Genomic DNA, 14,664 nt, shown 5'->3' with positions numbered 1-14,664 from the left:
CTCAAGTATAGCAGGGATTGTGGGGCTGGCGCGGGATTGGGCAGTGTTTCGTTCTGCTGTGCATGGGGTCGCTATGAGTTGGAAACGACTCGACGACACTTAACAACAACAACAACATAAAGAAATATAAAATATGACTTTTCATTGTGAAAATTACTTTATATCGCAGGAGGGATTTCCCAGGACATGGAATGTCATTCAGTGTTAAAACCAGTAGTTCTAAGCAACCCAGAACTGATCACTCAACATATGACACATCATTTGTTTATATACAGCCTTCTTTCATTATTATTTTTAAGGATATAAAAAACAAGTGAGCCTACTATCTGTAACCAGAGTTAAAAAATCTTAATAATATCCTATATCTAAACATATTTTCTCCCTACTTCCAACATCTCATTTCTTGCCCTTTTCTACCCAAGGCAATCATCATCAAATTTTAGTTGTTTTTACCTTATAAAAAGGTAATACAAAGTATAAAATCTTTTGGGGCTTACTTTATTCATTTAATATTACACTACTAAGATTAATCCGGGAGCTCTGGTAGCATAGTGGCTAAGACACTTGACTGCTAACCAGAAGGCTGGTGGTTCAAACCCACCAGCCACTCCTCGGAAGGAAGGTTGGGCAATCCTGCTTCCGTAGTGATACTGCCTCGGAAACCCAAGGAGGGGTCGCTATGAGTCAGGGCTGACTCCACGGCACATAACAACAACAACAACAAGATTAATCCAGATTGTGTAAGCCACTATAGTTTGCTCATTTTGTCTGATATATAAAATTATGTTGTATGAATATAGTTATATTTAGCATTTTTATTATAGTTAGTTCATTTCTAAAACCAAAAATAGTTATAACATTATTTGTAATGTTTTAAAACCTTAAGCTAATCATCCTCTACTATTACAACTTTTACCTTTTCTAGCATCTATGAACAAAATCAATTGTCCACAGAAAATAATCTTTTTTACACAGAGAACGTACTTAAGCTATGCCCTAAGATGCAGCCCAAATAAAACTGAAATGTAATTCAGCATTTATCATCTGAATTGCTTACCAAGTACTGTGCCTCAAATTACTACTAACTTCTTTCCTAGCCTTACTTCATATATTTATTTTTTTCAGATTACTCATTTCATTTCCACTACATGTGTTCTTCAACCACCAAAGATTCTAGTTTCTTGGCCACTCCACTTTTGTCCAGTTTGCCAGTCCCCTCCTAACCTCACTCTTTTCCCTACCTTGTCCTTGGCTAATCTTTTGAAATAGTCTCACTAACACCTTAAAAATCCTTGTGATCCAGTATTTGTGGTGTACCCATCAAGCAAAATTCCAACACTAGTTCCAATCTCTGCTCTGAAACACAAAAAGCAAAATGATGGATAATGCAGACAAATCACACAACTACACACCCTGGACCCACAAAGACTAACCATCTCCGCATCAGCTGGCTTTTTATAAGGCCAGTCAACTTGCTGTTCCTTCCCCTTCAATGATTATTTCTAGTACTCATCATTTTAAGCCTATTAAAATCATAACTTTTCTTTTATCAACAGAAAACCCACCACTTTCTTTTTCATAGAGAAAAGTAAGGACAGAAAGCCAGAAGTTCCATTCAAGATCTTTGAATTTATGTTTGCCCTTAATGGAATTCTCTTCTGACAAGTTTATTTATTGTTTATGGCCGATCTCCTTAACGTTCTTTATTCAACTTCATTCAATTTTCATTTCAAATATGATATGCTATCTAAAATAAAAGCTTATGTAAAACTGCTTTCTCTACAGTTGCTCTATTTAAAATTGACATCCCATCCCCTCTCCTTAACATTACCCTGCTTATTTTCTACTACTCACTTTGATTCTTATAAAATAACATCCAAATAGACTTTAAAAATTAGTTTTTATTGTTGTTTCTACTCCTCATATTTGTCTCTTAAATATACTCTTCTGTTTTTTTAAATTTTCTACAGGGGAAAAATAAACCTTGCTAAGGCTAAAGATAAATCAATAGCTAATTTTCAGTAATCATTTTACTGTATTTTTCTACTACTTGGCACAGATAATCATTACTATCCTCTTTAAACTTGTTTTAACTCCTTGTATTTCTATAAAATCAGGAAGTTCTACTTTTCCTCCTACTTCTCTGACCATTAATTCTGTGTCTCCTTAAACTTGTACAGTAGATGTGCTTATTCCCCAGAATTCAAACTCAGCACCCTGTTATTTGTACTCAACAATACTGTATCTACCTTATTAAGTTTTAACTACCAAATATGTAGAGTATCATTATCAGCTCACCCCACTATCTCACTCTTTGGAGAAGATATCCAACTACCAGTTAATCAATCATGTATTTTTAGATATACCACAATCATACCCAATTTCAAAATAGACAAAATTGGATTTACCTTAAAATATCACCCTCCTCCCTCACTATCCACCCAATTATCCAAACAACATATAGAGTACTATTAAAATACAGTAACCATTAACCACATGTGTCTATTTAAATTTAAATAAAAAATTCCGTTTTAATCATATTTCAAGTATTCAGTAGTCACATGTGGTTCAAATTAGCCCTATAATGGCTACAATCATCACAAAAAGTTCTAACAGACATTGCTAACACAGTATATAATCACAATTTTAAAATATACTCACACATGAGAACAAAAAAGGAATTTAAAAATATGAACAGTGGTTACTGGGGGAAATACAGAATAGGCGATTTCTTTTTCATTTTCCAAATATTTGCAATGAACCTATGAAATTTAATAATTAGAACAAAACCTGTTTTGGACTTTTTAAGGAATCCTATTTTATTCATTACTTTTACTTAATCTTCAAATACTTATATCCACTAAAGTCCTACTGATTTGATCTCAAATATTTTACTCTATATTTTTATTTCCCATATTTATACAATAGCCACTACCACATCCTATCTAAAATGTAAACCTGATCATAACCTTCCTCTGCTTAAAATTTTGTGGTATAGTGCAACAGAGATCATAATCTTTCTGAGCTGTAAGACTCCAATGAGAATTTGTGAAAGGCTAAGGATGAAATTCCAAAGATAAAACAAAAACATTCTGAAAATGTCACAAAATTTTAGGGTAGATCTCCTACTTTTAAGATAAATTCATTAATCAATTAAACTTCATTAACAGATTCATTAGTCTACTAAAATTAATAGATGCTATTGAGTTTCAAGATCAATTCATATTGCTTACACAAACAAAATCCAGGTTTTTAATAAGACTCTGATTTGGCCTCTCTATAGATATCTTTTGATACTCCTTGCCTTAAAGGCCCAGAAATATAAAAATGTGTATTAAAAAACAGATTTCAACACATAAATTCTCTTTACTTTCTGCTTCCAGTATTGAAGGATAGGAAAATCAAAATAACCATACTGTTGGAAATAACCAGAAAAGCCACGTAAACATGTATTTTAAAAATGTGTTTAAAAATACTGAAGAGCCAAAAAGACAGAAGAAAATTAAAGAACCAAAAACCCACAAAGGATTTATCATTTAGATCAGTATTTCCCATGGAAGTATCTGGTAATTCAGGTAGAGGTATCTAAAAGGATGGGCAAAAACTTTTGATATACCTGAGGGTTAAAGAAAAAAAAAAAAAAAAAAAAAAAGCTCAGTCTTGAGACCGGGTGATAAAAATTAGATAACTTCCCAAAGGCACTGGAGCTCATCTTCCAATCTTCTCAATTTCAAACAGGATTAAGGTGATGTGACTTGCTAATACCATTAACCATATGCCAAATGCCTCTGTGGAGGAAAGTAGTATTATCCAAGGCTCAAATTGTTGTTGCTGTTGTTGTTGTTATGTGCCGTCGAGTCGGACCCCACTCATAGTGACCCCTCTTTGGGTTTCCGAGGCAGTATCACTACGGAAGTAGATTGTCCCATCTTCCTTCCGAGGAGTGGCTGGTGGATTTGAACCGCCAGCCTTCTGATTAGCAGTCAAATGCCTTCATATCTAGTGCTCTGTAGTGCGTAAGGCATTTGACTGCTAACCAGAAGACTGGCAGTTCAAACCCACCAGCCACTCCTCGGAAGGAAGGTTAGGCAATCTATCTCCATAGTGATACCACCTCGGAAACCCAAGGAGGGGTCTCTATGAGTCGGATACAACCCAACATCAGTAAGTTTGGTTTTTCTGGTGAGTGTTCTGTAATGAATCACAACTAGCAAGGCACATGAGGAGACAAGATAAACATAATAAATCTATCAAACACAGACATTTAAATAACTATATTTAAAATCTCAAGGAAACAAAAGACTAAATATTTTAGTAGTTCAATAAAACACTTCAATAGTCAACAGAAGATATTCAGAATAATGCACAGAAAGACAAAAAAGTACATCAGATACAAAAGAAATACGGTAGAAAGTCTAAAATAAGAATAACAGGAATACTAGAGTACAAGCAAAAGATTAAGGAACAGATGCAATACTTCAAAAATTTTATAACACTAAATATTTTCCAAAACTGAGAAAAGACAAAAAGCCACAGATTCATGAAGCAATAAAAACCTCAAGAAGAATACACAAAAGAAAAAATCTTTTAGGCATATCATAGGCATATCATACTGCTAAAATCCAAAATGAAAACAAAAACCTTAAAAAAGCAACCTGCGATGCAGTGAATTACTTAATACGGTCCTTCTAGCCATAGTCCTCCATTTGTGATGTATTGTAAATTCTAGCCTCTCTAGGCCTGTGGTTATGATCCCATTTTGGAGTGAACTGTCCATTATGTTAATGAGGTAGGATTAGAGTGGTAGTATTTAAAATTACCATCTTACAAGAGGGTGTGACTCAAGTTTCCCACCCTTAGTTTTCTTAAGGGTATGGTCTGTATCTATTATGTATGAATACTATGGCAAAATTTTCTCTCTTGCTCTGGATAACACATCTGGTTTGTCATCATCTGACCTCTGGTTCCTAAGACTTGAACCAGCACCCTATCATCTGACCTGACTCACCAGATTTCGCAGCCTTGTGAGCCAGTAGTCCACTATCTGACCTGCTGATTTGGGTTCATCAGTCTCTGCAATGTGAGTGAAAAGAATCCTCCACACTGCCACCTGACCCATGGATTTGGAAATGGCCAACCTCTACAACAGTGCAAGCCATTCCTTAGTGAGTTCTGTGAGATATTACAGTGAATCATGGAACCCAAAGATGGGAGGGAAAGTACTGAGGGGAGGAGGTGTACCTGACATTAGTGATAATGGAGTGGTACAGCAGTTTGCAAAAGTAAGACAATTAGAACATGTGAAATCTCCACTTCTTAGAGACCAGCCTTTTGCTGCTCCTTCCAAAAGAAATCATTCATAGACACCCAGAGTAAAAGGAGAGTTTACCATAAAATAAATAAATAACAAACTGACAGTTGATTTCTATTTCTCTCTTCAATTCTGTCAGCTTTTGTTTCATGTATTTGTTAGGTGTATACATGTTTATAATTATCTTATCATACTAATTAATTGATCCTTTTCTCATTATAAAATGTTCTTCTTTGTCTTAAAGTCTATTTTGTCTAATATACCCACTTTTTACATGTCAACTATCTCAGTATCTGACATTTCGCATCTATGACAATGATCTACGTCTGGCAGTAATGAATGTCAAGGTGTTAGGTGAGAGCTAATGCTGGCTGTAATAGTTAAAGTTACATGTCAACTTGGCTGGGCCAGGTTTGACATTTATGCAATGATATAATTTTCCTGTTACGTAATGATGGAATTTAGCAGTTTTGGAATGAACTGGATGATAGTGAATGAATGGATGATAGTCATCCTCCACTTTGTGATCTGATGTGGTCATCCAGCATTTTACCATAATGTCCATTTCACATAAAGACCTAGTCTTTGTAACCTAACCGAGTCAGTGAGGAGTGTATTAGCACAGCCACTCTACTTGTGTTTGGTTACTGTTTAAACGTATTATCTTTTTCCATACTTTTAGTTTCAACTACTTTGTATCTTGGTATCTAAAGTATGTGTGACACTAAGTCTTGACTCTGTCATTTGTATTTGCATGACCCTAGGTAAGCTTTTCTAAACATCAATTGCTTCATATGTAAAATGCAGATAACACACAGTACGAGTGTTGTCAGAATTAATTAAGATGATATTCATGAATTGGGAAATCTGGTGGCACAGTGCCTAAGGCATGTGACTGCTAACGAAAAGGCTGGCAGTTCAAACCCACCAGCCACTCCTCAGAAGGAAAATTGGGCAATCTACTTCCTAAGTGATATCGCCTCGGACACCCAAGGAGGGTAACTATGAGTCAGATCCAACTCAATGGCAGTAAGCTTGGTTTGGTATTTTTGGAGTTGCACTCAACATAAATAATAGATATTTGCTAGTTTTACAATTGGGAGCTCTGGTGGCTTAATGCCTAAGGCATCTGACTGCTAACCAGAAGGCTGGCAGTTCAAAACCATCAGCCGCTCCTCAGAACGAAGGTTGGGCAATCTACTTCCATAGTGATACTGCCTCGGAAACCCAAGGAAGGGTCTCTATGAGTCAGATCCGACTCGATGGCAATGGGTTGTTAGGGTGTTTTACAATAAAATGAATCCTTACCTTTTCTGACAAATACTGTTCATAAATTCCAACAGCAGCTGCTCTTAAAAGACCTTTTGTTTGATTGGTTTGATGTTTTCCATCTTTCTGACGACTTAACAAAACCTCTAGCTGCTGCTGGGCTGTGACTCGGTATCCTTCCACTGTCATCCAGAAGAAGAGATGTGCCTGACCTCCAGTTTGCTGCATGTAATCTATAAAACAAAATTCAAACAACACAGACTAATATTAAAGTCACATATTTTGAGTGCATGCAGTACAAGTAGGAAGGAAAAAGTAAAGTTTCAAGTATTTAACATTCTACATTTTGAAAATATTAACAAATGCATGAGATGAAATAACAATTAAAGCAAAAACTGGTAAAGCTGAAAACACCAGTTTCACAGGAAACACAATGAAGCATATATTGAAAAACAAAAAAACCCACTAATCAACAACTTCATTAGGAAAGGAAAGAGACTCCAGATTAGTAAAACACTACTAATGAAAAACAAAGGGGGAGATCTCACACTCTCTGATCTCAAAAGCTATTACTACACAGCCAGGGTAGTTTAAAATAGCCTGGGGTACTGGTGCAATGACTGGCACACAGACCAATGGAACACAATTGAGAACTCAAAAGTAAATCCATCTACCTATAAAGCTTATCGTTGACAAAGGTCTGAAACTCATGAAATGAGGAAGGCATAGTTTCTTTAATAAACGGTGCTTATGAAACTGCATATTCATTTGCAGAAAAATGTTAAGGGGCCTAGTATCTCACACCATATGCAAAAATGAACTCAAAACCTAAAACTTAAAGACCACCATAAAAAAAATAGGGATAAAGTCAGGGGCTCTAATACATGGCAGTAAATACACCATGGAACAGAATTAAAAACATACAAACAACAGAATAAAAATGGAAGACTGGAACCTCCTAAAAATTAGACACTTAGGCTTATCAAAAGATTTCACCAAAAGAGTAAAAAGAGAATACACAGACTGGGAAAACAAAATTTGGCAACAATATATCCAATGAGGAACTAATCTCTAAAATGTATAGAAATGTCAACATCTTAACAATAAAAAGACAAATATTCCAATTAAAAAATGAGCAGAAGATATGAATAGACATTTTGCCAAAGAAGACATTCAGGCAAGACAGAAGACAATACATGAAGACATGCTCACAATCATCAGCCACTAGAGATGCAAATCAAAACAACAATGAGGTATCATCTCACCCCAGCACCAACAGCAAAGTTAAAAAAAAACAGAAAACAACAAATGCTAGAGAGCTTCGGAGAGACTGAAATCCTCATACACTATAGAACTGTAAAATGGCATGACTACTGTGGCAAACTGTGTGGCACTTCCTAAAAATGCTAGAAATTGAAGTACCAGGTAACCCTGCAATCCATTAGTAGGTATATATCCTAGAGGAATAAGGGCCATGACAGAGACACATATGCACACCCATGTTCAACACAGCACTATTCACAAAAGCAAAAAGATGGAAATGACCTAAATGCCCATCAACAGATGAATGGTTAAACAAACTTGGTACATACACACAATGGAGTACTACACAATGTTAGAGAACAACGTTCAACCTAAGGACCATCTCATATGAATGAACCTATAGGACATTATGCTGAGTGAAACTGTAGTTGTTGTTAGCTGTTGTTGAGTCAGCTCTGACTCAGCAACTCTATGGACAACAGAACGAAAACACTGCCCAGGGTCCTGCACCATCCTCACCATCCTTGAGCCCATCAGTTAATCACAAAAGGACAAATACTGTAGGAGACCACTACTGTAGAAACTCAAGAGAAGGGTTCCACACAAAAAGAAATAATTCTTTGATGGTTATCAGGGGTGGGAGTAGAAAGGAGGGTAAACCACTAACTAGACGGTAGACTCTAGTTAACTTGGATAAAGACAAAGACAATAAAAAAAAAAGAATAAATAAAAAATCCTATTAATCATGATATAATCTCTAGGGAATACATTTATTGTATAACAGGCTTCATCAGAAATAAAAAAGAAAATTTACCAATATTCAGCTTCTCTTCTCAATAAAGATTATTAATTATGATATATTTCCAGAGCTATTAAAAATAAGGATTGGGTTCTACAAGCTAAGCATCAATTATTTTTTATCATGAAAATGAAGAACCAAAGAATTTCACTGAAAACGTCTTCCAGATAAAAGCAATTTAATGTAATATTAATAAAATGCATATGTGTGTGTGTGTGTGTACAAAATAAATGCAAAATCTCTACCCTACTCATGCCCAAAAATGATATAAACAGGTAATGTACATAGTGTGCTGACAATACTCTTTCTCAATGAATTTAAATTTATAGTAGAATCTCCTACAGCTTATTTTCAAAGCAGCTTAGCAAATGTACATTAGAATTATGATAAGCGTTTATACCCTGCAAAGCAAAGTAAGTATCTACTGCCATGGTTTGCTAAGAAAACTGATGCAGAGAATAAACAGAGGGGGCTGCGCATTGTTACTCATATTGTTAGCTGCTATCACATCAGCCTTGACTCACAGTGACCCATGTGCAATGGAACAAAATGCTGCCCGGTGCTGCATCATCCCTGTGGTCGCTTGCAGATCAGTCCATAGTGATGCACAGGGCTTTCTTTCACTGGCTGATTTTCAGGAAGCAGACTGCCAAGCCTTTCTTCTTAGTCTGTCTTGGTCTGCAAGCTCAGCTGAAACTTGTTTGGCATTACAGCAATACTTAAGCCTCCACTGACAGATGGTGGCAGCACACAAATTGCCTTAAGTGGAAATTGAACCCAGGTCTATGGCATGGAAGGCAAGAATTCTACCACTAAACCACCAATGTTTCTTGCTCAATATTTAGTATTTATATTTTATAATATGCAAAATTATCAAAATTTTCAAGTGATGTATCATTTTCATACAATGGATTTACCTACCCATAAAAAATTGTAGTGCAACATTGTCTACAAGAATGCTGTCCAAGGGGACTGTGCAAAGTTTCCCAAAGTTTGCTGCCAGTTTCACAGTATTTATTTCCTATAGAAAAAAGTGAAAATAGGTAAATATTTTATCTATTCATTCAATTAGGTTAATAAAGATCTTAATATAAATGAAAAATAATCCTTACTCAATTAATATAGAATGTATTATTCCCTTCTCATGCATGTGGGTTCCAAAATAAAGTATTTTCACTCAGTGAATTTAACCTCACAGAATTTCCAAGAGTTATTTTAAGTTATTGTTTAATAAATATGTTAAAGATATGATAAATCACTATATTTCCAAGTATTCTTCTGTATTTTCCAAATGAAAATGAGTATTTCAGGGACAAAAGGGGGATAATGATGGTTATGGTTGATATGTCCAAGAATAAAAGAATATCAACATTCTCAAGTATAAACTGAAGTCTATCTTGTCTGAAAACAAAAATATTACCAAAGAGCAATTTTGCATCTAACAGTAAAAACCTTACACTCTTTGCTGATTATTTCTTTTCAGACTACATATACATATAATTCTCAAAGTCATAAAGCAAGATAACTATGTATGAAAAAAAGGGAAAGCTTGAGTTCAAACTTTACTAAACACCTCTGTCAGTCTTTATGCTAGGTATTAGGAGCTCTGGTAGCTTAGTGCCTAAGGCATTTGACTGTTAACCAGACGGCTGGCGGTTCAAACCCACCAACCAGTCCTTGGAAGGAGGTTGGGCAACTTAATTCTGCCTCAGAAATCCAAGGAGGGGTAGCTATGAGTTGGATCCAACTTGACGGCAGTGCCTTGTGTTTTGTTTGTTATGCCAGGTACTACACACATTATTTCATTTAATCTCCACAGCAACCCTATTGATTAATCAAAACCAAGCCCACTGCCATCAAGTCAATTCTGATTTACAGCAACCCACAGGGTTTCCAAGGTTGTAAATTTTCACAGAAGTAGATTGCCTCATCTTCCTCCCATACAGCAGCTGGTGGGTTTAAACTGCTGACCTTCTGGTTAGCAGCCAAATACCTTAACCACAGAGCAACTAGAGCTCCTTATCCTACTGACTATATATCACCAATTCCATTTGACAGGAGTTCTGGTAGCATAGTGACTAAGGCACCTGACTGCTAACCAGAAGGCTGGTGGTTCAAACCCACCAGCCACTCCTTGGAAGGAAGGTTGGGTAATCTGCTACAATAGTGATACCACCTTGGAAACCCAAGGAGGGGTTGCTATGAGTCGGGTTCTGACTGGAGTGTAAATAACAACAACAACAACAATTCCATTTAACAGATAAGAAAACTAAAGATCAGATAAGTTGCCTAAGATCACAAAGCTGTTAATATGTCTGTGTTTTCAAAGCCTGCTGCCTTTTCCACTAAAACCCATGATGTTTCTATTAGCTACTTTCACTAGCTTCTCTGTATTCCCAAATCCCTAGCTATTTCTTAAACATAAATCACAACCTCTATTTAGGAAAAGTAAATACAGGCAGGTTTTTTGTAAATCAGATGAACCACCCTATTCAGAGGCAGATACCAAATTAGGCATAAATAATGTACAAAGAAGAAAAATATGTAAAAAAAAAAAAAAAAGTTTTCTCAGTAATTAGTATCTTCCCTCATATACAGACTAAATGATAACATATAATGACCTTTAAATATCTGGCATAAATCAGTCTAGTACTAGCACATGATTTCTCCTGTCCAAGTCTTCTTTTTTTCACATTTTATCACCTTTCTCTGGCTCAGCAGATGTGGGATGGGGAAAGTATTCACTATTTTGTAAGACTCACTTTATCTGTAACACGAAAGGAAAAAGGGTCTTCTAAGACTTCAAGTTGTTGTAATAACAACAACAATAAGACTTTAAGATGAGTGGTCTGGTTAAGAAACTGTATCTACCCAAAGGATGTTCTGAAGTTTTCTCCAAAAGGAAAGCACTGTATGACTGAAGCTATTAATAAGGTAAAGGCTGATATTCAAAATAGAAATGAAAGAATAACTGACACGGTATCAAAATTTTAAAAGAGCTCAATACCAAGAAGAGTCATCACTAATTCTAAGATACAGATAAGGTAGTCAGGTAAAAAAACAATGAACATAAGTAAAATCAAATCACTATGCAGTCCTCAATTTGCATGTGTATGATCAACTTGTTTTAAAATACCATTAACTAAGCATAAACAAACATACAGACACACACACACAGGCACAAACAATTATGGGCCTCAAGTAACTGTTTACAATAAAGTGATAATATATCTAGCAAACTAAACTTTAAATTTTAAAAATAGGTTTTATATTCCTTAAGGAACTTTATTACAAAATTATAAGACTAGAGAGTCACAAATAAATTTTCAGTACAGAAAAACAGCACAAAAGACCTGACTACATGAAAATCTAAAGGTAATAAAAAAAGGTTTTTTCCATTTTAAAGCCCTAAATCTCTGCTCTCCTGTGTAGTAACACTCCTCCCAAGAGCTATCTGTAATGACTATCTCTAATTTATCTCTTAGATTCATCTCTTCTCTCCTGGAACTGACAACTTCAATCAGGAGTCCTCTCTGCTACTCCATGGAAGTTGCTCTCATCTCATCAGATCACCAATAATCCTCATTGTGACAACCCAATGGTCAACTCTCAGTCCTCATCTTACTCAAATTTCCAGTAACTTCACGTACCTGTCCTCTTACACCTTCTTTGAACACTTTTTGCACTTGGCTTCTAGGATATCTCACTTCCAGGTCTGCCTTCAATCTTACCAGTCACTTACTTACTCTTTATTTTTTTGGCTGGATCCTCCACACTGTCCTAAACTTTAACTTACATTCACTCTTTTATAAAGTATCATTTACTCTCTTAACTTTAAATAAATATCTGATATTCCTGAGGATTCTCAAAGTTTATCTCCAGCCCTAACCTTTCCTTTAAACCCAAGATTACAAATTAGCATGCTTACTTGACATCTAACCGATCTCAAACTGAAATACTGAAACCTTGATTCTCTCTCCTCCACCTCCTCCTTCTTCAGGTTTGTTGTTGTTGTTGTTATGTGCCGTGGAGTCGGCCCCGACTCATAGCGACCCCTCCTTGGGTTTCCGAGGCAGTATCACTACGGAAGTAGGATTGCCCAAGTTTACTCATCTTAATAAATGACTAGGCATGCAGCTGCTCAAGCCAAAAACCTTGGAATCATTCTTGACTCCTTTTTTTCTTTCTCATCCCATAGTCAATGAATTATCAATTCCTATTAACACTGTATCAGGTCTCCAATCACTTCATATAACATCCACAGTCATCTCTTAACTGAACCAGAGCAGTAGTCTTGTAAGTGTTCTCCTGGGCAACATGATCATTTAAGTTCATAAGTCAGAAAATGTCATTTGCTGGGTTAAACCTCCAGTAGATTCCCGTAACACTTAAGATAACCTAAAAATCCTACTGTGGCTGGTAAGACCACACATGATTTAACCTCCTGGTTCCTCTCAAAGGTTACTGCTACCAGTCTTTCTCATTTGTCCCATACCAGCCAAAATGACCTCAATACTGGTCCTCTAATTTACCAAGTATGTTTCTACTCCAAGGCCTTTGCCTTTCCTCTTACCTCTGCCTTAAAAATTCTTCCAAGAACGTCCAGAACTAGCTCCTTCATGTTTCTCAGATCTCTCTATACTCCAATGTCCTCAAATTTCTCATCACCTACCTAAAATACTTCTCTATCCCCTCACTAGGCACTCTGGTGGCATAGTGCCTAAGGCATTTGACTGTTAACCAAAAGGCTGGAGGTTCAAACCCACCAGCCACTCCTCGGAAGCAAGATTGGGCAATCTACTTCCGTAGTGGTACCACCTTGGAAATCCAAGGAGGGGTCGTTATAAGTCAGATCCAACTCAATGGCAGTGAGTGAGTTAGTTAGATCCCCTCACTTTGCTTTACTTACTTTTTTCACAGGGGAGGGATTTACTCCCAAAAACCAAACCCACTGCTAAGTCAATTCTGACTGAAAGCCACCCTACAGGATACAATGTAACTACCACAAGGGGTTTCCAAAGCTATAAATCTTTACAGAAGCATATTGTCACATCTTTCTCCTGTGGAGTGGCTGACGGATTTGAAGTATTGAACTTCAGGTTAGTTACTGAGTACTTTAACCACTGTGCTACTAGGCTCCCTCAGATATCACTACTTGAGTCTCTTATTGGATTATTTTCTAAGTCTGCAACATAAACTCCAAGAATAGAGACATTTTATACATTTAGTCCACCTAAAATGATGTCCAACTCACAACATTCAATAAATGTTGAATGAATGACTAAATAAATAAAAAAGGGGATAAAATAAGATCTTAAATTATTTTAGCATTTTTTGAGCAGTAGTTTAATTTCTTTAGTTTGGTTTAACTAACATTTATTGGACTAACTGCATAAAAGAACATTTCCTGATACTCTTTTTGTAGACTACAACATTGGTTAATTTCCTACTTTTAGGCATGTACTAAGCATTTTAATTAACTGAAAGTATTTATAACTAAATATTAATTCAAAAGTCTTTTACTTACTTTGCCTGACTGCAACCGTTGTATTCTTGAATCACATACTTTCTTTACAAATAATAGGCTATTTATTTGATTTTTGATAGTGTTGATATCTAAACATAAAAAAATTAATTATTAATTAGAAAATGGTAATGTTATTTGTGAAATACTTTAAACATGCATTTACTCTAATAACCAATGAATGGAGCAATAAAAGAAATGATCTGAAATTATATACAGTTAAATTACTTAATTAAAATCAAGCCATGCCAATTATCTTTAAGGATCAGTGCAATAACAGTCTCATATTCAGAAAACAATGTTTTATTCTTAGTACATGATAACTTAATAAGGAATATTTTATTAAGGTGAAAACAATAACATCAAATAACATTTAAGTCTATCAAAATTTCATCTGAAGGCATCCATACTGGTAAGGAAGAAGTCAAACTATCCCTATTTGCTGATGATATGATCCTATACCTAGAAAACCCAAGAGATTCAATCAAAAAACTACTG

At 35.6% G+C, this 14,664-nt stretch overlaps 1 protein-coding gene across 1 annotated transcript in view; it reads right to left on the bottom strand.

The window, feature by feature from the left end:
* SNX13 (sorting nexin 13) overlaps positions 1-14,664 on the bottom strand; it is a 116,199-nt gene that overhangs the window by 55,579 nt on the left and 45,956 nt on the right. Inside the window, exons 10-12 of the mRNA XM_007946122.2 lie at positions 14,170-14,258; positions 9,564-9,663; positions 6,620-6,813 (exon numbers count right to left, since the gene is read on the bottom strand). Of these exons, the coding sequence (XP_007944313.2) occupies positions 6,620-6,813; positions 9,564-9,663; positions 14,170-14,258 (383 nt within the window). The remainder of the gene's footprint in view (positions 1-6,619; positions 6,814-9,563; positions 9,664-14,169; positions 14,259-14,664) is intronic.

This window comes from Orycteropus afer, unplaced genomic scaffold, assembly GCF_000298275.1.
Source record: "Orycteropus afer afer isolate SDZICR_OR568_19922 unplaced genomic scaffold, OryAfe1.0 scaffold00008, whole genome shotgun sequence".
NCBI lineage: Eukaryota > Metazoa > Chordata > Mammalia > Tubulidentata > Orycteropodidae > Orycteropus > Orycteropus afer.
Note: the sequence above shows the minus strand (reverse complement) of the source record. Positions and strands in the feature narration are given on the sequence as shown.